Below are 23,120 nucleotides of genomic sequence, written 5' to 3'. Positions count from 1 at the left end.
TAAATCCAGAAAGAGAAAACTGTTTATTTTAGAACATAAGCCAAATTTGCATTCAATGGTTTTGCTGTTATTTTTATTATAATAATTAATAAAAGAGATTCACTCTTCAATGTTTCAGAAAAAAAAACTCGATAATCTAATATTAAGTAGAAAAGTATTCTGTTAGTAGTTTAGTTTGTTTAAGGGCTTAATTTTATGAACTGGGCTTTTAAAGTTTTAATTAAAAGTAGATATGTTTAATGTAAAATTTTTTTCTATAGATCTACTTATAACTAAATTTTCTTTTGTTATAGTATAGTATAGTATAGTCTGACAAGAAATAGCAATATTTTTTATAATCAACGTTCTGGCTTCTTTTTCAGATTAACTACTACATCATACGGTATGCAGTCGACACCTCATCATCACCAGAATGATTCACTGCCTGTCCCTTCTGTCGGCTCGCCGCCTTCTGTTGCTCCATCTCCTTTACCGAATCCGCATTCTGTACCTCAGCCTGCATCTGTTCCACCTCCAGATCCTGTTATGCCTACTTTATCACCGCAACCTCCGCCGCCTCATCATCACCATCCTCCTAATCGTAGTCCTTTAGAAGATAAAATCATTTGTACACCATCTGACTTCCATCAACCAAAATCTGTGTCTTCTGTATCAAATCAGGTAAACTGGCATGCTTATTAAATAAAATTAATAATTTGTTGAAATTTAATCATGAGTGTGTCATCAATAAAAGAAACTGTAAAATGTGAAATTTTGTTTGCATATAATATTACAATCATCTATAATTTTGTTGTTTCTATTTGTTTCTCTTGCATTTACATTACATTTTAGTTAATACTTAAAAACTATTATTACTATATGGTTTTATTGGGGTTTTTTAGTCCAGTATCTGGTAACTTAAATATCCAACTAATAAAGTGGAATAATACCTTCCCTAAAATAAACTTACAGTAATGAGAAAAAGATTTTTTTTTCATCTTCTCTCATTTGCTCAGTATGTAGAACAATTGACTGTGTTTAAAGTTCTGTGTTATATGTTATGTTTATATTCCATAAATGATATTCTCTGAAATAATATTGGATAAGCTCATCACATTTATTCACAGTTGCGACTCTTCAAAATATTTATGCAATGCATTTAGTTTTTTGATTCTTTAATTAGCATTTTTTGAAAATAATGTATAGATAGATTACTTGCTTCATGTGTAACAAATTGGTGGTTGCTTTAATATAGTAATGGTGAAGATCAGTGATTAAAATACTCCACCATTGATCATTTGTTGCTAAACCTTTTCTTCTTTGTTGTATAAAGGTTTTACATATTTTTCTTTCAGTTACAAAGTAGAATGTTCAGTTAAAGTCATTACCAATCTGAGTATGCGGTATTGTTTTCTTTCTTTATTATTTCTTTATAATTCCTAAGCATAGCATTATTTATTTTGTTTCATAGTAGATTGCTTTTAAATCATATTTCTTTTTTTTTTACATTGTATTGTATTTATGTATTTCTTTTTTCTAGGTGTTCTCGCCATACCCATCGGCCCTAAGTGTAGAAGCCAGTAAACCAGTTGATAGTGTAGGTGGCCCAGGGAGTGTAGCACCGCCTTCTTCTTCAGGTGCTCCTCCTGCTCCTCCACCACCATCTCATGAGCCACCCCCACCGACATTGAAAAGGCCTGTGCTCAGCTCGAGGGATTATGAAACTGCTTTGTTAGAAGAGGACCAACCTTCCGAACTTCTTTATGATTATTCTACTCTAAATGCTTGGTAAATTTTATTATACTTTTATTACCATCAATTTGTATGTATACAGAGGGGTCCAAAAAAATGTAATGATTGTTTGTAATTAAATAATATCTAAGCAAAAAGACTTACACTCACTAATTTAATTTGTAGTATAAGGTATTAAATTTGTTGTGGTAGGTGGAGCTGGCAACTTATGCTGCGCATGCGCGGGTGGTTGGTGGTGGAACAAGCCAGTCATCTTAGCCAGTGCAGCAGAAGACAGTCAAGTAGTAGCAATGGTTGAGGTTTGGTTATAGTTTGTTGAACGTAAGGATGTACTGAAGTGATACTGCAAGTACAAGAACATTCATGAGGTATAACAGCAGTGGCAGAGAGAGTTTGGAACAAGGAAAGAACCAACTGACCACAAGTCAAGCTATAAGTCCAGCATCAAGTGCCACGGTGTTGCAACATTTCACCCGATCACCGCAAAAATCAGTGAACCAAGGAGAGCGCAAAAGTGGGGTGAGCCGGTCAAGTGTAAGATGCATTCTGAAGAGTGCAAAGTGGAAAGTATACATTCCAAGACTGCTACATGTGATGAATGAGGACGATGCAGATCGAGGGATGGAGTACTTGAATGGTTTCAGCACATGGTTGGCGAGGATGAGGAATTTACAGGGAAGTTTGAGGAACAGTTCAAACTTAACACTACTGTGAACCACCACAATTGTGTTTACTGGACTCCTGAAAATCCTCACCCTGATATGGACAGGGCAGTGAATCTACCAAGGGTTGCTGTGTGGTGTGGTTTATCAGTGCGTGGTTTGATTGGTCCCTTCTTATTCGAGGGTGAGGCATATCTTGATATGCTTCAGACAAGGATTTGCCTGCCATCCAAAACCTGTATGGTGATGAACTTTTTTACATAAAACAAGACGGAGCCCCGCCTCACTATCATCGAGATGCCAGGTTGTATCTCAATAAAACTCTACCTGGATGGTGGGTGGATCGAAGAGGTGCTGTTGAGCACCCAACTCTGGACTTCTACCTCTGGGTGACTGTCAAGAATGACTTATCGACAAAAACATGCAAAAATTGACGAGCTACGTGAAAAATCGTAGTCATGTGCTGCCATTATGCCAGATACACTAACAGCTGTAGTTTAGTGTGCAGTTCAGCACCATGGGTGTTGTATAGAAGCTGCTGGTGAACATTTTGAACACATACCATAACAGTCTCTGAGTGCCAAAAATTGTCACTACGAGTCAAATTTATCACGACATATGGAGTAGCAAACAGTGAGTAAATTTTTTGGACTTCTCTGTAAATTCTCTTTAAAATTCTATTAAATCTTAAAAAATTATCTTAGAATCTTGAAAAGATTAATTTCAGTAAAATAATATATATATATATATATATATAATTTTATTTATAGCAAAGGTTGAGCTGTATTAGATGTTTTACTAACATTGTATTCCAGAACAGTTTTATGTAAACATTCTGTAAATTTAATCGATATATTTTTAAATAAGATGTCAGTATATTACAAATTTTCCCTAAAAATTATTTTGTATAAAATTCACAACAATTTTTTTATTGATGCCTTATTTTAATGTCATGTATTAAAATCCCTGTAATGGTCTTTATTAATTGTGACATTTTAAATAAAATATGTAAAAAAAATGTGTCTTGTTTAGCCAACTTAATCCTTGTTATGGTAAAATATAATTAAATAATACTTTATTATTTAGATACTAGTTTTAAGGAATGTTTAAATTTGAATTATTTTATACATATTTAATAAAACCTTTAACAAATTTTTTTGATTCTTCAACTGTTTGTATTATAAAAATAAAACATTCAAGGAATTTTAGCACTTAGATATTTTCCATATACAAGTTGTAAAAATTTGACTAAGGTGAATTAATTTTTTTCTTGCTCAGTTTTTTCACTGGATTGTCACTTTTTACTTTATCTTCAGTTAATAATATCTATTTTAATGCATTTATTTCCTGTGAAACTTTGTGAGTCATCTACCCCACCAAGAGATGTATCATAAGTAATCCTTTTTAACACATTATGTCATATATGAATACGTCTCGATTTAAGTAATCTCTTACTTAGAAGAATACCTATTATTGCACTTTTTTTAAATCTTTATTTCGGATTACTTTTATAAAAGGTATTTGTTGATCTAAGACAATATTCATATAAAAGTTCAATTAAAAACTAACATGTAAAAAATATATAAAATTGATTTTATGCTTTAATGAAAAGATATGAAAAGAAATAATTAAAATAATTTATAATTATAATATTCCAAGCCAATAATAAATATATTATATATACATATGTAAGGTGAATAGTATTTTGTAAAAATGTATTAAATACAAAAAGTTAAAAAGCTCTAATCCTTTTTTAAATTTATACCAACAGTTACTTGTAAAAATCATAATATAAAAAATTAATTAATCTTTTAAATTTTATCATCAAAAATATATTAAAAAAATGCTATTAATACAACTTTAGTTAAATCAGTTTTCAATCAAAAGACTATTAATTTTAAGATCAAAATCTCAGTTTCCAATACATGGGTTTTTTTATTAATTAATCAAGAAACATTATTGGATGTTTTTTTTAAGCAGCTGTTATCAGTTTTTTTTATCTTTAGCCTAGCATATTTTCATATTGTGAGAAATTTCTTTAAAGATTACAATATATAGCCTAAGTGATGAGCTACTTCCATCATCAAAAATTCTTCCTGAAAATCTACTTAAATTTCATAAACTTTGAATTACATTAAAAATATTTTACTACAGTTTGAATGGGCAGTAAATAATTCAAGTAAAGGTGTGTGTATATTTATTTGCTGTGGAAAGTATACTTAATTGAAATTTTAATATTGAATGATCTAGATTCAAATCTCTCAAAAACATCTGTTGATATAAATATAACTTTTTTATTTCATGGGATGCATTTCTAAATAAAACTAGTATTGTAAAAGAATAAAGTTTAATATGTTAATATTTAATTAGTTATATTATTAAATATGTATTTATCAGTTATCTTTGTTTTTATATTCACAGATCAGTGATATGTTTAATTTTTTTTTTTTTTTATGTGATAGGTTAGTTTACAGATCGTCTGGATATTTTTATTGTTTTTGCAATTTATCACTTTTTTTAGTTTTACTATAATCTGTTCATGTTGCAGGTTAAATCATCCAGTTAAAAGGTTTAAACCAAGTGAGGCAAAACCAGATACAAATAGACTGCCGCCTTATAGTTCTTATAATACATCATCACAGTCAGTTCCATCACCACCACAAGTGTATATTAAACAAGAACCTGGGCTAAATATGCATATGGTAAGTTTATAATTTACTGATAACAATATTTAAGATGTTAAGAAGTAAATAAGTTTTTACTTTATACCAAAGTAGTTTACTACAAGATAGAGTAAGATGGAAGGATATTTGCTCTGATAAGAAATAGCCTCTATTTTTGACGGAGAGAAATAAGTCTTGCTTTAACTTGAATGTTTTGACACTTCATGCATTTCAATGTTTATAACATGGTTATTGACAAATCTGTTTTCTGAAATTTGCAGAAAGGTTCCTTGTTACTACGTATTACAATTTTTCATAAAATTACACTTTAAAGTGGTATTTGCTGTCTTTCTTAAACAGAGGTGCCAATAAGAGGAATTTCTGTCAGCAAATCACCACTGAAAAACATTTGAATATATCATGTCCAGTGTCATCCGAAGCAACACTTACAACATTAATAAAACAATGAGATTATTTTCAGAAATGGCTGACTAATTTTACATAGTCAATTACGATTGATAAATCTGTTTTATAATTTGTTTGAATTGTCACTTTTTTAATTTAATCGTTTTGCTAAATCTTTAGCTCCACAGTTTAGTTAAATACAGTTAAAAAAATGAGCGAGCTCTACTGTTAATTGAACTAAACAATTGTTTGTTTTTTTTTTAAATTCAGTAATTTTTTCCTTATGGTCCCAAATGAAAATTTGCATACTGAATTACATTTGTTATTAGTTTAATTTAAAAAAAAATTGAATCCTTAACAATAGGCTTGTCCCACTTTTCTACATACTAACAAATGATTGATTGCAATTGCTGAAGAAGTTTGATTCGGTGTAGAATGTTGGTATAGTGGAAATTACATTTAGGGCTGTACGTTGTACAATATGAGTAAATTGACTAGGTAATGCATTCACCTATTGGGTTCCAAATTATTAAAAGAAAAGGATTTCAATTATTACAAGCAGCAGTATTCATTATTAATGGTAACTAGCTGCTAATAAATAATAGCAGCATGCTGTAAAACTGCATCCAGCATCATTTATAACTTCAGTAACCTGCTAGTAAATGTTTGTTTGGTTTTTACCCCTTACTTCATACAATTTCTAGAAAACCACTGTCATAAACATTTCTGGTGGAGCCATCAGCTTGGTAGTGAATATAGTTTATCATCTTACTTAGTAGCCCGAAACATTTACAATTAATGTACTAATATTACTAGTCATATTAGAACCTTCAGCTCAAGTTTCAGTTATTTGTTAAATTGACAATCGATTTAAATTAAATGTAAAAAAATTAGTGCTTACGTTGTTTAATTTTTGTTTATTATTTATATTACCTTTGTAGCAAAATGTTTTTTCTGAAAGCTTTTTGAAGTTTCGGTTAAAAATTGTAGATATATGATGTTTCAGATGGATCTGGATGGAAATTCAGTGCCATCATTGATGCCTAATATTAGCTGTAAACGGTCTGATCCATATGAATTTGATGAAGATGGCATGGTACCACCAGTTGCAATGGAGAGTTTCAAAAGAAACCCTCCTCCAGTTAAGGTAAATTTAAAAAAAGTATTTTTTATGGTGAATATGAGTAATGCGTAAAAGGAATCGGTTGTGTTTATTTGACAAAAGTTTGTGAATCGGGAGTTTGTTTTTATAAAAAATTTTTGTTAGAAAGGTTTGTGTGCAAATAACAATTAACATTTTTACATCCTAGCATCTGTGATTTACAACAATCTGAAAATGCAAGTACTATTGCAAAATTTACCTTCAAATGCATTTTTAAAAGTGTGCTAGGTCCCGAAGGAACATGCGTGAAAGCTACTGACAGTATAAGCCTATTACATATCTATATGTCTGATTACAACTGATAAAGCAGCTGTTGGTGAAACAAACATTTGGAACTTGTCCAAATGTTGTTGCTCTCAAATTGAGAGGTGCAGAGTGCATTCAGTTTTTGCCAGTGGAAGATCATATTATGGCTAGCTGCATAGATGATTAAAGTTTCTTGGTTAATTTGAAGCAAACAAGTACACAATGCTGATGAAAAGTGTTTTTCTTCCAAATAATAATAAGAGGTCCTGATCCTTAGATTCCACAAAAGCTTTACATGAGCAGTTTACTTTGAAAACTTTTGACCATCTCCCTTCAGCCTGGATTTAACACTGCATAATTAATCAAGAAGATCTGGATTGCTATCTGATGCTTAAGAAATAATGAAGAGGTAAGGTTGGGCTAAACACTCAAGGGGCAGAATTCTTTGGCAAGAATTCACAGAAGTTCTCATAGTACGGTGAATTCCTAAATGTGGAAAATATCTAGAGAAACAATGTTGGTAGCTTAACACCTGTGTATATTTAACTGGAATTCAATTTTAAAATAGCCCGTACATTAATCAAACATTCTAGAAATAATTGATAACTAAATTTCAATGTTCAGTCAACGTCTATGAGAAAATAATTTGCTTTTAAGTTCGTTCAAGAGATTTTTTAAGGTGAATAAATATCAATAGTAAGATAGGCATAAGTACAGCAACAGTGTATTAGTCAAAGGTTATCAACAATCAAGTTGGATGTGACATAATTGCTTTTTCTTTTGTTTTAAGTTGTGGTGAATTTTTGTTTATGTTTATTCTAAATAAATAAAAGTTTATTGAATAGATTACATTAACAATTAATTGTAGTGGTGTTATTTCTATTAAAACATACTTCATTGATGCCTTTCATTAAACAGAAATTTACTGGAACAGTAAGGTTACTAATACATAATATTTATTAAGTCTGTGTATGCTTTAGATTGCAGTGTAATGAAGCAAGGTTTGCTGATAAATCCCAGGTTATTAGTACTGGAAGTGTATGAATTATAATCTTTAGGAATTATTATTTTGTATGAAAAATTTATATATTTTACTTTTAATTTTGTATGTGTGTATTTATCAAGTTAATTTTACCACAGCTGTGAATGTGTATAAAAAATTCAGTTTGTATTTATGGGTAAGAACTTTTAATGTAAGTTTTCATCCTCATCACCTGCACCTCGGTAAAAATATAGATAACATTCTGCCTGAAGCTCTAAATTTAAATGAAAAGTAGGAGCATGAAAAATACATTAGTCAGTGTTTGTAATATAATTTTTTAATCGCTTTTTGGTAATACAGGAAGAAGAAAAGAAACTTGGATTTGAGACGGCATCTATGAACGGACCAAAGTGCCCTACTTCAACCAACATATTTACCAATGATGCATTGGGAGTACCACAGACTTTTAAAGATGAGCCTGCTTTTGAAAATTCTGATGATACTTCTAGTGATGAAACTGTAAGCTAAAGTTGATTGTTTTCTCTACCATCAGCTTGATTTATAAAATGTATTATCTGTCACGTTTCGTTTCAGCGACTTCAGTTATATATCATCGTTTATCGCTTTTATTTCTCGGACACAAACGATTTTTCTTATATTACCTTCGCTTCGGTTAATAATTCAAACATTTCAAGCCTTCTGTAATACGAATATCAACATTTATCATCGATTGATTTTCACAGTCTTTTTTACAGCAGTAATCAATCGATTTGCTCTTTTTAAAATGTTATGCACAAAAGATTGTTATACTATGAAACCTTCAGATATGAACAACTTTTGATAGTGTTGTACATATTTTTATTTTTCGGCAAGATTATATATCTTATCTGTTTATCGTGTTATTATATTGAACTAGAACACAATCAGTGTATCTGTTACAGTACTAAAAAATCTTCTGTAATCAACAGTTTGCTAGAATAGAGTCGAGGGGTGTAACACCGTTATTGTGTGATTTTTATGATTGATATTAAGTATGATTTTTTTTTTTTAAGGTTGTATTTGATAACATAAGTAGTGCTTTTATAATTTTTTTTTTTTATCCTTCCCTTATATAGTTTCCTTTCTTCAGGACATGCTATGTTCTGTATATATTACAAGGAAAAATACAATTATAATAATAGTTGTATTTTACCTGGTTGTTAAAATAAAATATTATACTATATTTACTTAAGTTGTCGGAGAACTGTTAAAAGTGCTGTTGGAATTTTGAATTGAGTTATTCATATGAAGTATGCCTAAAAGTATATCACTTGTATTAATAAATAATAAAGTATATAATATGAAATAGCAAAAATAATATAACTGTAAAAGTTATTATTTTTTTAAATCCATTTAATTATGCTGTTCGATGGTAAATTTTTACATTTTTAGTTAATTATAAGTGAAGTGTTGAGAAAAATTTGGAATTCTACACCTGAATGTTTATGATCATTACTCCTTGCGGTTGTGTTTAACCAGACTTCAAATGGTACGCGGGTTTTTCAGATGTACTGCATCTGAAAATAAATAATATTACTGAATTATGATTATCGGTCTTTGTCTAATGTATAATTTTTTATTCCATCAAGTAACATTGTTATTACTACCAATAATAAAATTTAAGAAAAACTTACAGCTCAGCTACCAAGTGGAGGATGCTCATCTACGAGACAGATTAATCAAGAATAGTCTTATAACTACTAGAGTATTTCTTTTAACTAGAAAACCTATTTTATATTTTATTAGATTTTTTACTTTATTTATCAAGTAAAAAACTAGCCTTCCATATTTATAATTTTTATATTATGATTATTTTATGGTTTAAATTAAAATTAATGTTTATAATTAATTTAACTAATTATAAAATAAATTTGTTACATACCTAACCCAAATAATTTAAATACAGGGTGATTACAAATGAAATATACACTTTTCAGTGGTTTGTAACTCTTTTATTTAAAAATAGTAATACGGTTTTACAGGAAATTTTTTTAAGGCTATTTCTATGGAAAAAGCTTTTTATTAGTCAGCATTAGCTTTTTAGTTAGTCTGTCACAGTTGTGTAGAAATCTTTCAGACTAAAGTACAGTAAATGATCATCATCAAGGCAATCCACCTACGACTAGAAAATATGATTGATTCATTATGTAATCTTGTGATTTAATTGATTTTAAGCATTTTTACACCCTTGTACAAAGTAAAGAAAATATTGTGATCACAGAAAATTTTGGTTTCTAGATTTCAACGGAAATACCCATTTTGACCACCCCTGAATTCATTTTGACTAGTTTCAGCATGACGACTGTACATATGTATGTATCTTGCATAACTCAAAAAACGATTAGTCAAAGGATGTTGAAATTTTGGATTTAGGACTGTTGTTGTAACATCTAGTTATTTACCTCCCTTTTTGATTGTCATCAACTAAACCAAAAGTGTCCAAAAAGGCCCAAAATAAAAAAAAAAATTGAATTTTGGACTTTTATTTAACTGCAGTAATAAGCCCTCATTGAAAGTTTTTCAACGATGTAGTGGTACTTATTTTCATTGGTTCCAGAGTTACAGCCAAACTAAATTTTAATTAATGAAATATTTGGATCTTATAAGGGGGGAAGGCACATTGGTTCAAATCAGATTTCATCTCTTTTTTTCCTTTTTTTTTTATCTATATATGTTTATTTATTAATAATTATTAGCCTATGATTGTAAAAAAAAATTACAATAAATAATGATTCAATAAAACAATAAAAAAGTATATGAAAAAATATGAAAAGTTATTAATGAAATAAAATTTGATGTACTCTTCATTTTATAAAGAAATATGTATATATAATTTAATAGGTGTACAAGGAAGTCATGCGGTGCCCACATCAGATTATTTAATGTTATCAATTGATCACTGATCAACTTTTATCCACAGTAACTGAGTAATTTTATTTATGCACTATAATAAAAATCAGTATTGTCAAAGAATAAATAAATTATTGAGAAATAATTTCCAAACTTGTGTAGATGAGGTAAAAATTCTTACATGTCAAATGTTATTTTAATGGCTGGATGTTAAAACTAAGCAATAAAATATATTAAGTTTTTATTCTACAGTACAAGCTAGTATTTATATTCTTTTGCTGTATGGAATATTCTGAGAATTGTGGGTCATAAAGGGATGTAGGTGTTCAGTAAAAAGTGTTAATGCTCAAATCAGCACTTAGAAATTCAGCCAATCTATGTAGTTAAATTAAATTATTATTCATCAGTCCATTATACTTTAATTCACAGGTACAATACTCAATTAGTTTCACTTGAATGTTTTTACTTCACTTAGTTATTAGCTTGTTTTATTAGTAGGTTCAACTGATTTCAAATTTTCCTTGTAGTTCTTCCTGTTATTTATATCTCGCATATAATTTACTGATGAATAAAATTTATTTGTGTTTAATAGCTTTATATAAATTTCTGTTATCCTTTCACCATCCTTCTTTTTCTTCTATTACCACATCCTTTTTACCCTATAATTTTTTTAGGGCTACCAATTTGTCTTCTTTCATTCACTTCCCTTCTAAAATTCTCCTTTTTTCTTCTTTCTTATAATTTTCACTCGCCTATATCATCTTAACCTAGATCTTTCTTCCCTAAACTTTTCTTAATGCTAACATTTCCAATAATCTCATCCCTGATTTTGCTTCTTTCATTTTCTTTATCATATACCAAAGTAACTCATTTCTGCAGATCATTTTCTATACTTTCTCTTCATAAGAAGGATTTCTAATTGATTTTTTTTTTTAAAGAAATACATATTAAGAATCATTTGATTAAACAAGTTCACTGTAGTTGGTTAGTCTGGCTTGTCTTCTGTCACTATCTTATTGTAACTCAATTTTTAACAAGTATGCGTAGAATTAAATTTAATTTTTGTTCCAATGAAACAACAATAACCCATGTAATCATTTTTTAAATATAAATTTCTTATTTCAGTATCATTCTGATTTTATCATTAAATCATTATTTGAAACTCTACTTATATTGTTAATTTAAGACAAAAATCTTACTTAAAATAAAGATTTGGAAACTATTAATGAAAAGTTAAAATAATATCATTAATGATTCAAAATGGCACTGTTGCAAGTCATAGATTTATTCTTTATTGGGAATGTTTCTTTATAAGCACAAATGAGATAATTAATAAGGATTAAGTTAGAAAAAGATGGGGTTTCTGTTGAGGATTAAATCCTCTTTAAGTGTTAAAAAAATTGTTAAACTTTTGGATTCTGTAGCAGTTGATATGTACTGTGTTCTTTTGTCATAAATATATCAGACAATTGAGTGGAAAACTGAAAAATTTTGTAAATTCATGTACAGTTTATAAAAAAATGAATTTCAGGATATAATTTGGAACATTTAAAACAAAATCAACATTTGTGTGCACTGAATGTTATGTTGCTTACATTATTGTTATGATCACCAATAGGTAGCAGTGGAGAAAGTGTAATAAGACCTGAAGAGCTTGGTCAAATGAAGAGAATCAAGTTTTTTTTTATTTGAACTAATATTTAAAGCATAGATAATTTTTCAAGTTTTAACATTTTAACATGAGATCACATGTGACAAATAGGAATAGAAGTAATAAATTAGTATTCTTATCTGTTATGTCTAAAACTTCTTACTGAAAAAGATTAGGTAAGATTTACTTTTTAACAATAAATATAAAACAAAATCTACATTTCTTCCTGCTATTTAATGACCATAATGCTGATATGAAAATATGTTATATAAATGATTTACTGATTCCCAATTGGCTTTCTGCCATTATTGTATATCATAGCTAAGTGTATAATGGATTTAGTATATGTTAGGTTTTACATTACATCTTAATTTAATGAATCTACCCGATCAGTTGCAGGTACAAACGCCACCAGGTTCTAACAAAGCGAGCGATGAATGCGGTGGAAGTACATTATTGGTACGACCACCAAGAGGTAGTGGTGGAGGAAGTATATTAAGGCCCGAAGAACTTAGTAAAATGTTCCCTACGCCACCCTCATTAGAGCATAACCCTATAGCATCACCTTGCGGTGGACAGCTTTCTGATACGCCTTTAACTGAGACATCTGATTATTTACCACTTGTTGCACCTCGTATTCGTCAGGATATTTATCCAAATATGGGTAGCCCTCAAGAAGAACCTATTGAGGTAAAAGTTTTTTTTTTTTTTAATTTGTAAATTAATGCTTTTAATTCTATCTATGTAGCAAAGGAAAAACATGTTTATTGTATGAATTGGACATTTCACAAAAAGGAACTGTGTAACAAGGATCTTCATGTAAAGAAAGATTAAAGGAAAATGAGGACAATGATTGCAGTGTTCATTGATAGTGTGAGAGGAATTAAAGAACAGGTCGATATACTGTACAAATGCCACAGAAAGATATAGATACAGCTGAAGTGTTTAGAAATTTGTAATAAAATAAAGGAAGCAGTATTTTCAGCTGTTGTGGTCAGCTGCCAGTAATAAATGTCAACAGCATACGAAGAATTTGCAAGCAGCATTCTTTAAATTTCGCATTCTATTAGAACCAGATACTTCACTGTGAGTTTTCCAGGTTTTTACTCCATGATATGTTCCAGGTGTTGTGGAATCATCAAGTTGTAGAAGGTACATTGTAATGTTTTACCTAGAAACCTATGGTGTTATTCTAAACCTGTTTTTTATTGTTGAATGAAATTCATTTTATAAATGAGATCCCGCCCTGTATAGGTTCTGTATTTTATATTCGTAATCAATAGAGGAAACCATTGGACAATTAGTAATAACCATTTGTTGGAGGGGGTATTTATCTCCCTCCCTAAAAAGAGTAGACATATTGCTGATAACGCAATATGAATATTATTGATGAAGGGATTTCAGATTAATTTTTTTTTTTTTCAATATGAAAAATTCAAAACAAAACGTCGACATGATTTATAGATATTTCACAAGAATATTATGGGAAAGTGATTAAGGATGGTGGAGAATTTAAAATATGAGCATGGAAGAAAGTAGGGAAGGTTAAGTGGATAGATAATAAAAAAAATAAAGAAAGTAGTGAGGAGAGTTAAAGCTTAATTGTAAAAGCAGTTTTAGATGAATCAGTAGAAGTTTTAAAGAACAAAGCCCCCCAAAAAAAAAGGTAACAGTTATGAGTGATTTAAAAGGTAACATTAGCTGCCAGAAACACAAAAGTATCTGGAAATAGAAAGAAATGAAAACTTGTGATCTGAGGAGCCTTCGTCGGAGTAGGTAACTGTATGATGTTGACAAGAAGATTATTAAATAGTATCGATTTATATACCTGGGTGATAAAGTATAAGTGAATTCTACCATGGTTTGAACTGTTGAATATTGTTTGTTCTTACTCAAAAAGACAAGATGATGAAGTTTCATTATTTACTGTTAAGTATTTGTTAATGGTTTATTCTTCATGGATTCCTTGTTTACAGTTAACCCATCATATTGTGATTGAGGTAAATGTGTGATTGCTTATTAAATTTTTAAATTGATTGATGAATTTTTGTTGTAGATTTAACTTTTTAAAATTTGATTATAGGACTGGTCATTTGTTTTTCGGCCACCACAAATGTGGAAGTTTGTCGGTTCAACGAAATATGCACCGCTTACTAATTTGCCGAGTCAGAATCACCCTCCAGTAACACTACCATCCCATTGTGTTTACAAGCCATCATGGATGTTCTCTTCGCATCAGCATCACCAGGAGAAACCTCCACAAGGGTAATATAATGTTTCATTTTAGTTGTAAATTGAAAAATATAAATCCTTTGTTATTTTCAGTTCTATGTACGAGGGATATCTCTAAAAGTAAAGACTGCTAGGAAATTTCTCTCCTTAAGATTGGCGAACCTGTGTCATTCATGGCCATGCTAGTAATGTACACACTGCATTGTTGTCTGTAAGTTATCGCGTTGTATTATCTTTGATTACGTTTTGAGTTATTACATTATAAAATAAATAGGAAAATGGATGTTGCCGCCGACTGTAAAATACGTGGAGTCGTATGGTTTTTAAACCATCCAAACGTTCAGCCGGCTGAAATTCATAGGCAGTTAGTTGCTGTGTACGATGATAATGTAATGAATTAAAGAAATGTCCAAAAATGGTGTGAAAGGTTTAGAAATAACAGATTTAATGTGCATGATAACGTTCAGGAAGGCCCTTAAAGAAAGTAGTGAAGAGAGTTATTAAGAATAAAAACTTAATTGGATTAATTTAGAATAGGAAAGACAACCAGCTGAGAAATGTCATGAGAAAGAAGAGAAAATTTACACAGTTCTACATGAATCAGTAGAAGTTTTAAAGAACAAAGCCCAAAAAAAAAAAGTAACAGTTATGAGTGATTTAAAGGGTAACATTAGCTGCCAGAAACTCAAAAGTATCTGGAAATAGAAAGAAATGAAAACTTGTGTTTTATATGATCACAAGTTTCATATGTCTCAATGGAACATCACAAAAATATCCGAATGGGATCTGCTTTGGAATTTTTGATGCGTTACACAGAAAAAGGTGATGAGTTATGTAATTCTATTGTTACCGGCAATGAAACAGGGATTTCGTATTAAGCGTCAAAGGGAAAACAGCAGTCAAGTGAATGGTGTCATCCTCAATCAACCAGATCAACAAAGGTCAACCCATTGCCATTTGGACACAAACTGATGGCCACAGTCTTTTGGGATCGGTTTAGCATACTGCTGATTGATTTCATGCCATGTGGAATGACTATAAATGCAGAAGCCTACTGCAAAACTCTATGTAAGTAACAGTGCACCATTCAAAATCGGCGACATGGGCAGCTGACCAACAGCATCGTCCTGCTGCACGTTAATGCATGCCACATGTTGCGGGTCCAACACATGATTTACTGAGATCATTTGGATTGGAAATTTAGAATCGCCCACCAGGTGATCGTAAATATATAGTCCATATAGTCTGGACTTACTCCTTCTGATTATCATTTGTTTAGGAAATTAAAAGAATCTATGTGGTAGCAATCTAGTGGTAAGCAATTCACAGGTGACGATGAACTTAAGGTTGCTGTTAATCAGTAGCTAAATGGATTGGCGGCAGAAGAATACAACGAGGGTATATTGAAGCTGATGTATCACTATGATAAATGTCTTAATTCATGTGGCAGTTATGTAGGGAAGTAGTATAAGGTATGTAGTTTAAGAGAAATCAAAAGTATTTATTAGGTTTTCAGAATAAATTGTACTATGAAATGGTCTTTACTTTAGAGATAACCTCTCGTAATTACAGTTAACTTTTCAGTTGTGCATGGTTATAGATCACAGTTTTATCATGTTAAAAACAGTTAAATTGTAATATTTCATTAAACAAATAATAATAAAAAATTCTTTGTTTGGCATGTAATTTTTTCCATATGTAATTTAAATAAAATTAAAAAAAAAATATTAACTTATGTAATTTATTTTTTAAATTCATCTACTAAATTGTAAATAAATTCCAATATCAAAAACTAAACTCAAATGATGTATTGTTTCATACCATATATCAACCATAATTATCAATTCAGCATCCTAAAAAAAGATTTATTAATTATTGTATTCTTTTTACATGTAGTCGCAAATGTGTAGTAAATTTTTTTTTCTGTTATTTATTATTTTACTTAAGCGTTTGGTTTTAGGTGACCAATTTTATATTTATGATTTTCTTTTTTATAGTAAAATATTGGAGTATTTTGGTTCATGTTTTATTTTACAGCTAATTGATCATAAACATAGCTCACTATTTAGTATTTCTTACTGCACTAAAGATAACAATAGCAGTTGATAGAAAAAAATAAAAGCTTGTGATTTTAGTATTCATTGCTGTTAGTTATTCTATTTTTTTTTTTTTTTTTTTGTCTTCAGTCATTTGACTGGTTTGATGCAGCTCTCCATGATTCCCTATCTAGTGCTAGTCGTTTCATTTCAGTATACCCTCTACATCCTACATCCCCAACAATTTGTTTTACATACTCCAAACGTGGCCTGCCTACACAATTTTTCCCTTCTACCTGTCCTTCCAATATTAAAGCGACTATTCCAGGATGCCTTAGTATGTGGCCTATAAGTCTGTCTCTTCTTTTAACTATATTTTTCCAAATGCTTCTTTCTTCATCTATTTGCTGCAATACCTCTTCATTTGTCACTTTATCCACCCATCTGATTTTTAACATTCTCCTATAGCACCACATTTCAAAAGCTTCTAATCTTTTCTTCTCAGATACTCCGATTGTCCCAAGTTTCACCCATATAAAGCGACACTCCAAACATACACTTTCAAAAATCTTTTCCTGACATTTAAATTAATTTTTGATGTAAACAACTTATATTTCTTACTGAAGGCTCGTTTAGCTTGTGCTATTCGGCATTTTATATCGCTCGTGCTTCGTCCATCTTTAGTAATTCTACTTCCCAAATAACAAAATTCTTCTACCTCCATAATCTTTTCTCCTCCTATTTTCACATTCAGTGGTCCATCTTTGTTATTTCTACTACATTTCATTACTTTTGTTTTGTTCTTGTTTATTTTCATGCGATAGTTCTTGCGTAGGACTTCATCTATGCCGTTCATTGTTTCTTCTAAATCCTTTTTACTCTCGGCTAGAATTACTATATCATCAGCAAATCGTAGCATCTTTATCTTTTCACCTTGTACTGTTACTCCGAATCTAAATTGTTCTTTAACATCATTAACTGCTAGTTCCATGTAAAGATTAAAAAGTAACGGAGATAGGGAACATCCTTGTCGGACTCCCTTTCTTATTAGGGCTTCTTTCTTATGTTTTTCAATTGTTATTGTTGCTGTTTGGCTCCTGTACATGTTAGCAATTGTTCTTCTATCTCTGTATTTGAACCCTAATTTTTTAAAAATGCTGAACATTTTATTCCAGTCTACGTTATCGAAAGCCTTTTCTAGGTCTATAAACGCCAAGTATGTTGGTTTGTTTTTCTTTAATCTTCCTTCTACTATTAATCTGAGGCCTAAAATTGCTTCCCTTGTCCCTATACTTTTCCTGAAACCAAATTGGTCTTCTCCTAACACTTCTTCCACTCTCCTCTCAATTCTTCTGTATAAAATTCTAGTTAAGATTTTTGATGCATGACTAGTTAAACTAATTGTTCTGTATTCTTCACATTTATCTGCCCCTGCTTTCTTTGGTATCATAACTATAACACTTTTTTTGAAGTCTGATGAAAATTCCCCATTTTCATAAATATTACACACCGGTTTGTATAATCTATCAATCGCTTCCTCACCTGCACTGCGCAGTAATTCTACAGGTATTCCGTCTATTCCAGGAGCCTTTCTGCCATTTAAATCTTTTAATGCTCTCTTAAATTCAGATCTCAGTATTGTTTCTCCCATTTCTTCCTCCTCAACTTCCTCTTCTTCCTCTATAACACCATTTTCTAATTCATTTCCTCCGTATAACTCTTCAATATATTCCACCCATCTATCGACTTTACCTTTCGTATTATATATTGGTGTACCGTCTTTGTTTAACACATTATTAGATTTTAATTTATGTACCCCAAAATTTTCCTTAACTTTCCTGTATGCTCCGTCTATTTTACCAATGTTCATTTCTCTTTCCACTTCTGAACACTTTTCTTTAATCCACTCTTCTTTCACCAGTTTAGTTATTCTATATGATTTTTAAAAACTCAGAATGCTCTTAGCAAGATACGAGGTCTGTTCAGTATATAACTGAACTTTATTTTTTAATCTTTATTATTAATTTTACAGATTTTTGGTCCTTATCCTCTTCTTCAAAGTACTCCTCTCCCCTATTCACACACTTTTCCCAGCAGTGTTCCCACTTCACGAAGCAGTTCTGGATAGCTTCATTTGAAGTGGCCTTTAAGGTTCATGACAAATTTGTTTATGTCTTCAATAGTCTCAACACGACATTCTTTCATCTCTGATTTAATATCGGAAATAAGAAAAAAATTTCAAGGAGCCAGGTCTGACGAGTAGGGAGACTGAGGGAGGACAGTCCATTTGATTTTGGCACAAAGCTGAGTGTGCAGGCACATGGTTGTAGTGAAGGAACCATGAACTGTCTCACCACAACTCTGGTCTCTTTTTGCAGATTTTTTCACGTTACCGTTGTAAAATACCTTGATAGTACGCACAGTTCACTGTTTCACCTTGAGGCAAAAATTCAAACATGCAAAATTCCATTAAAGTCTAAAAAAATAGAGAGTATCACTTTCACATTGTATCGAGACTGACATGCTTTCTTGAGACATGGAAATCCTTTCCCGATCCGTTGTAATGATTGAACTTTTGCCTTTATGCTGTAGCCATAAACTCAATGTTCGTCTCTCATTATGATCCTTTGCATGTATGTTTCATCATCATTGGCATTGGCTTGTTCAAGAAATTGCCAACAAACATCCACTCTATGTTTTCTTTGCTGTTTGGTCATCAAACGAGGAACAAACTTTGCTGAAACTTCATTGATGTTCAATTTTTCAGTCATATGTCATGCCATAATACAGTTGATATGCTAATCTCTTCTGCAAGTTCCCTTGACCGTCAATCGGCGATTTGCAGACACCAGATCGTTGATTTTCTGAACGTGGGCGAAGTTTTCCTGGTCGAGGGTCATCTTCAATTAACTGACGACCACTTTTAAATCACGAAAACCTTTCATAACATTGTGTACAACCCAGAGCATCATCTCTCTGTAAACGTGTTTTAAAAGTTGAAACGTTTCTATGAAAGTTTTCCTCAGTTTCTCGCAAAATTTTACGTCGTATCTATCGTTACTCCCAAAAATCACTACTAATACTTAAAACACATTGCACTCAAATAATAGCAACACAAAAACTAAACAAGATATCAACAATCCAACAAGTGGTTACAGAGGAGGTTATGCAGAACACAATGCTGCTAACTGCACCTCACTAAATATCTCCATTGGTGTGTAATTAAAAACGTTGAGTTATTTTTTTTAACAGACCTCATTTAAAAGATTCTTACAACCAGTTTCATAAAAATTATTTTCTGAGAAAAATTGATTGTTGTGTACTATGAACACGTATGAATATACACGATCAAGCAATAGCGACCATACCATGTTTTGATGTTCAGAATGTTTAAGCATGTTTTTAAAAGATTGATGTAAATTTTAAGTGCAAGTTTATATGACGGTTCTTCCCCTTTCTGGTACAATTCATAATTTTCTTATCATTTTTCCAAGATCATTTTTATTCTATGTAATTATCAAAATGTAGTTCTTTCAAGAGAAATACATTTAAAGTATTGATTCGCTTATGTTGACTCTTTCTTTATTGTTTTTAAATGTCATAGATAATTGATTTCAGCATGGAGTCAGCCATGCTTTTGAAGTTAGTTGTAAGTTTTATGAAAACAAATATTGGTTTTAAGTGTTTTGCTACTTTACTGTGATTTTTAATGAGTATTATTTTTTACAGGCACATGAGTAATATGATAGGTGGAGTTGGAGTCCGGCCATCTCATCCGCCTGCACATCCACATTCTGGAATGCATCCTCATCCGATGATGCAGATGCATCCTAGAGCTGGACTTAGTCCCATATCTCCGTATCCTCAGAGTCCAATGACGATGAGTTGGCGACAGCAGTGTCCACCATACAGTCCGCCTCCAGTCAGTAAACCGCCAGTTGGTCGGCCACCAGAAGCAAACTCTCTCATCGTTAACATCCTTCTCGGAGATACAGCCCTAAATATCTTTCGTGATCATAACTTTGATAGTTGCACATTGTGCGTGTGTAATGCGACACCAAAGTGCGTGGGGAACATTAGAGGTGCCGATGCTGCAGTTTATTTACCTCAGCCTGGGATGCCTCTCTCACCTTATCCTCCGTTTTCTCCAAATCATCATCCACCAGAGGAAGACTCTATACGTTGTAACTGTGGTTTTAGTGCTGTCGTTAATAGAAGGTTATCCCATCGGTCGGGTTTATTTTTTGAGGACGAACTAGAAATTACCGGATTAAACGAGGACACTTCAGAACATTCTAATAGTGCGGGTGCCGCGTTAGGTGTGATGGATTTAGTAAGGCAGCAGTGTGTTGTAGTACACAGTTTAAGCAATTCATTGTATCGTGCTGCTCGGCATTACAGGCCGATGTCTGCACCAGCAACTCTTAACATCTTAGAGTTTACAGATGGTAACCAAGTAACATTCTCTGCCCTTGAACAGGGCAGACAAGCTCATTTACAAGCACAAGCAACTCATGTCTCCATGTGCAAGGTTTGTTAATGATTTTTTTTTTATATTTTATTACTTTATTTTGCATCAATATAAGATTAATTTAATTTTCAGTGTAGTTTTAAAATATTTGTCATAATATTGGATTCATAACTTATTTTTACTATAGTAGCATTGATATTAATTCTCTTATTTAACCATTTATATATATGTAATCTATCATAAATTACTAATAGTAGTTTGGGTAGTTTAATGACACATTGGATGATAGAGGCTGAGGCAAGCATTTTTCTCCTGCACAAATATATTTGTTATAATTTTACACCAAGGCATTGCACTTATTTTAAATAGATATTTATATAATTTTAAATTTTGAGCACATGTATAATTTCCTTATGATTAAGTTAAAAAGATTATCCACTATGTCTGTGCCCAGTACTTTTTTTTCTAAGAAAATGGAGTTATTTTTAGTTTAAAAGCCAAATGGGGATGGTCTTGTAAACCATTAAGCTTCTTTAATTGCAAAATGGAGTATATCAACATACTTATTAGTATGTCAATAACTTATTGATTGATGACATATTTAATATATAATTACTATGAAATGAAAAATTAAAAAAAAATTAATGAATAAGAATACTACAGTAGATATTTTAAATAAAATACATAAACTAAAAGAAAGGTACTTATGTGTATATACTGGTTAGCATCCCACTTAACAGGATATCAACATAACCTAATGCTTACTTCACCTGTTAACCTTGTCTAATTAACCTTAAATATTAAATGCCAGAAGACTAACACAGAGCAAAACCAAATAACACTGAAAGCAAGAATATACAAGTTTTCAGGTAATAATTCAAAATCATGTTATTGGAATACTACAGAAAACATAAAATAAAATTTAAAACATTTATTTTTAATGAAATAATAATTTTTAAGGTAATAATATGATTAATAAAAATAAAGTTAGCAAGCAAAGTGAGGATTAGGTTAGTTGATATCGTGTTAGGTGGGATGCTAACTGACAAGTACCAAAATAAAATAGATATAAAAAAGAATTATTAAATTATATTGTTATTACTAATATAAATAAATATTATTCGCTTTTATTATTATGTATAATACAAGGAACAGTGTTTCTGCCCTTATAAGTAATACAAGGTGTATTCTTGTTTGTTGTATATACAACAATAAAAAAAAATATTTGAAGTACGGTTATTTAAGCTAGATTCATTTTTATTACAAAATTAATTAATGTAAAATGATTGTAGTAACTTTAAAAATTAATTAAGAAGTATTAATAATAGTTTAATTATTCAAAAAATAAATCTAATTGCTAATTAGATTTTTAGATTCACATGATGTGAAAAATTTGAGCATTAAACTTTTTTTTTATTTACATTTTGAACTTGGAAAAATTTTATAATGATTTTATGGAAGATAACTATTATTAAAATTAATGATGTATGAAAAACACTCTAAATACTGAAATATTTTTCTTGATGATCCATGTATATATTATCTAATTTGCTAGTAAAATAGCTATGAAAATTTTTATTCAGGAAAAATCTGGATGTATTTTTTTTATATGAAAAGGAGAGAATGATAAAATAAACAGGATGGAAAATCACATATATAAAGGTCTTTTGGCAAGAATCATTATATCAAAATCCAGATAAAAATGTGCTTTCACTGTGATTTGTTACCCGCTAGAAATTAAACCGTAGAAAATAAGTGAATGAAAGTTTGCAGAGTACTGTTTTAATGCGGTCAGTCTAACAAAATTTTTGAGAACAAAAGAAGGTTATATTTAGTGTATCGCCTTAAGAAGGTTTATTTAGTGTGTCAAAGTCAATGCAGAGTGTTTTGCCTTTTTTTTTTCAAAGTTTAGCCCCAACTACAAGTTATGCAGTCTGTTTTTTTTCCATTTTACAGTAAGTCTTACATTAATGTAAAATTTGTGTTGCAG

At 30.7% G+C, this 23,120-nt stretch overlaps 1 protein-coding gene across 1 annotated transcript in view; it reads left to right on the top strand.

Moving 5' to 3' along the window:
* Nucleotides 1-23,120, top strand: part of skd (mediator complex subunit skuld) — a 105,536-nt gene that overhangs the window by 41,318 nt on the left and 41,098 nt on the right. The window contains exons 7-14 of the mRNA XM_075365145.1: nucleotides 363-660; nucleotides 1,520-1,767; nucleotides 4,942-5,095; nucleotides 6,468-6,608; nucleotides 8,212-8,370; nucleotides 12,785-13,081; nucleotides 14,475-14,656; nucleotides 20,389-21,190. Of these exons, the coding sequence (XP_075221260.1) occupies nucleotides 363-660; nucleotides 1,520-1,767; nucleotides 4,942-5,095; nucleotides 6,468-6,608; nucleotides 8,212-8,370; nucleotides 12,785-13,081; nucleotides 14,475-14,656; nucleotides 20,389-21,190 (2,281 nt within the window). The remainder of the gene's footprint in view (nucleotides 1-362; nucleotides 661-1,519; nucleotides 1,768-4,941; nucleotides 5,096-6,467; nucleotides 6,609-8,211; nucleotides 8,371-12,784; nucleotides 13,082-14,474; nucleotides 14,657-20,388; nucleotides 21,191-23,120) is intronic.

The sequence above is a fragment of the Lycorma delicatula genome, chromosome 4 (genome assembly GCF_047948215.1).
Source record: "Lycorma delicatula isolate Av1 chromosome 4, ASM4794821v1, whole genome shotgun sequence".
Lineage (NCBI taxonomy): Eukaryota > Metazoa > Arthropoda > Insecta > Hemiptera > Fulgoridae > Lycorma > Lycorma delicatula.
Note: the sequence above shows the minus strand (reverse complement) of the source record. Positions and strands in the feature narration are given on the sequence as shown.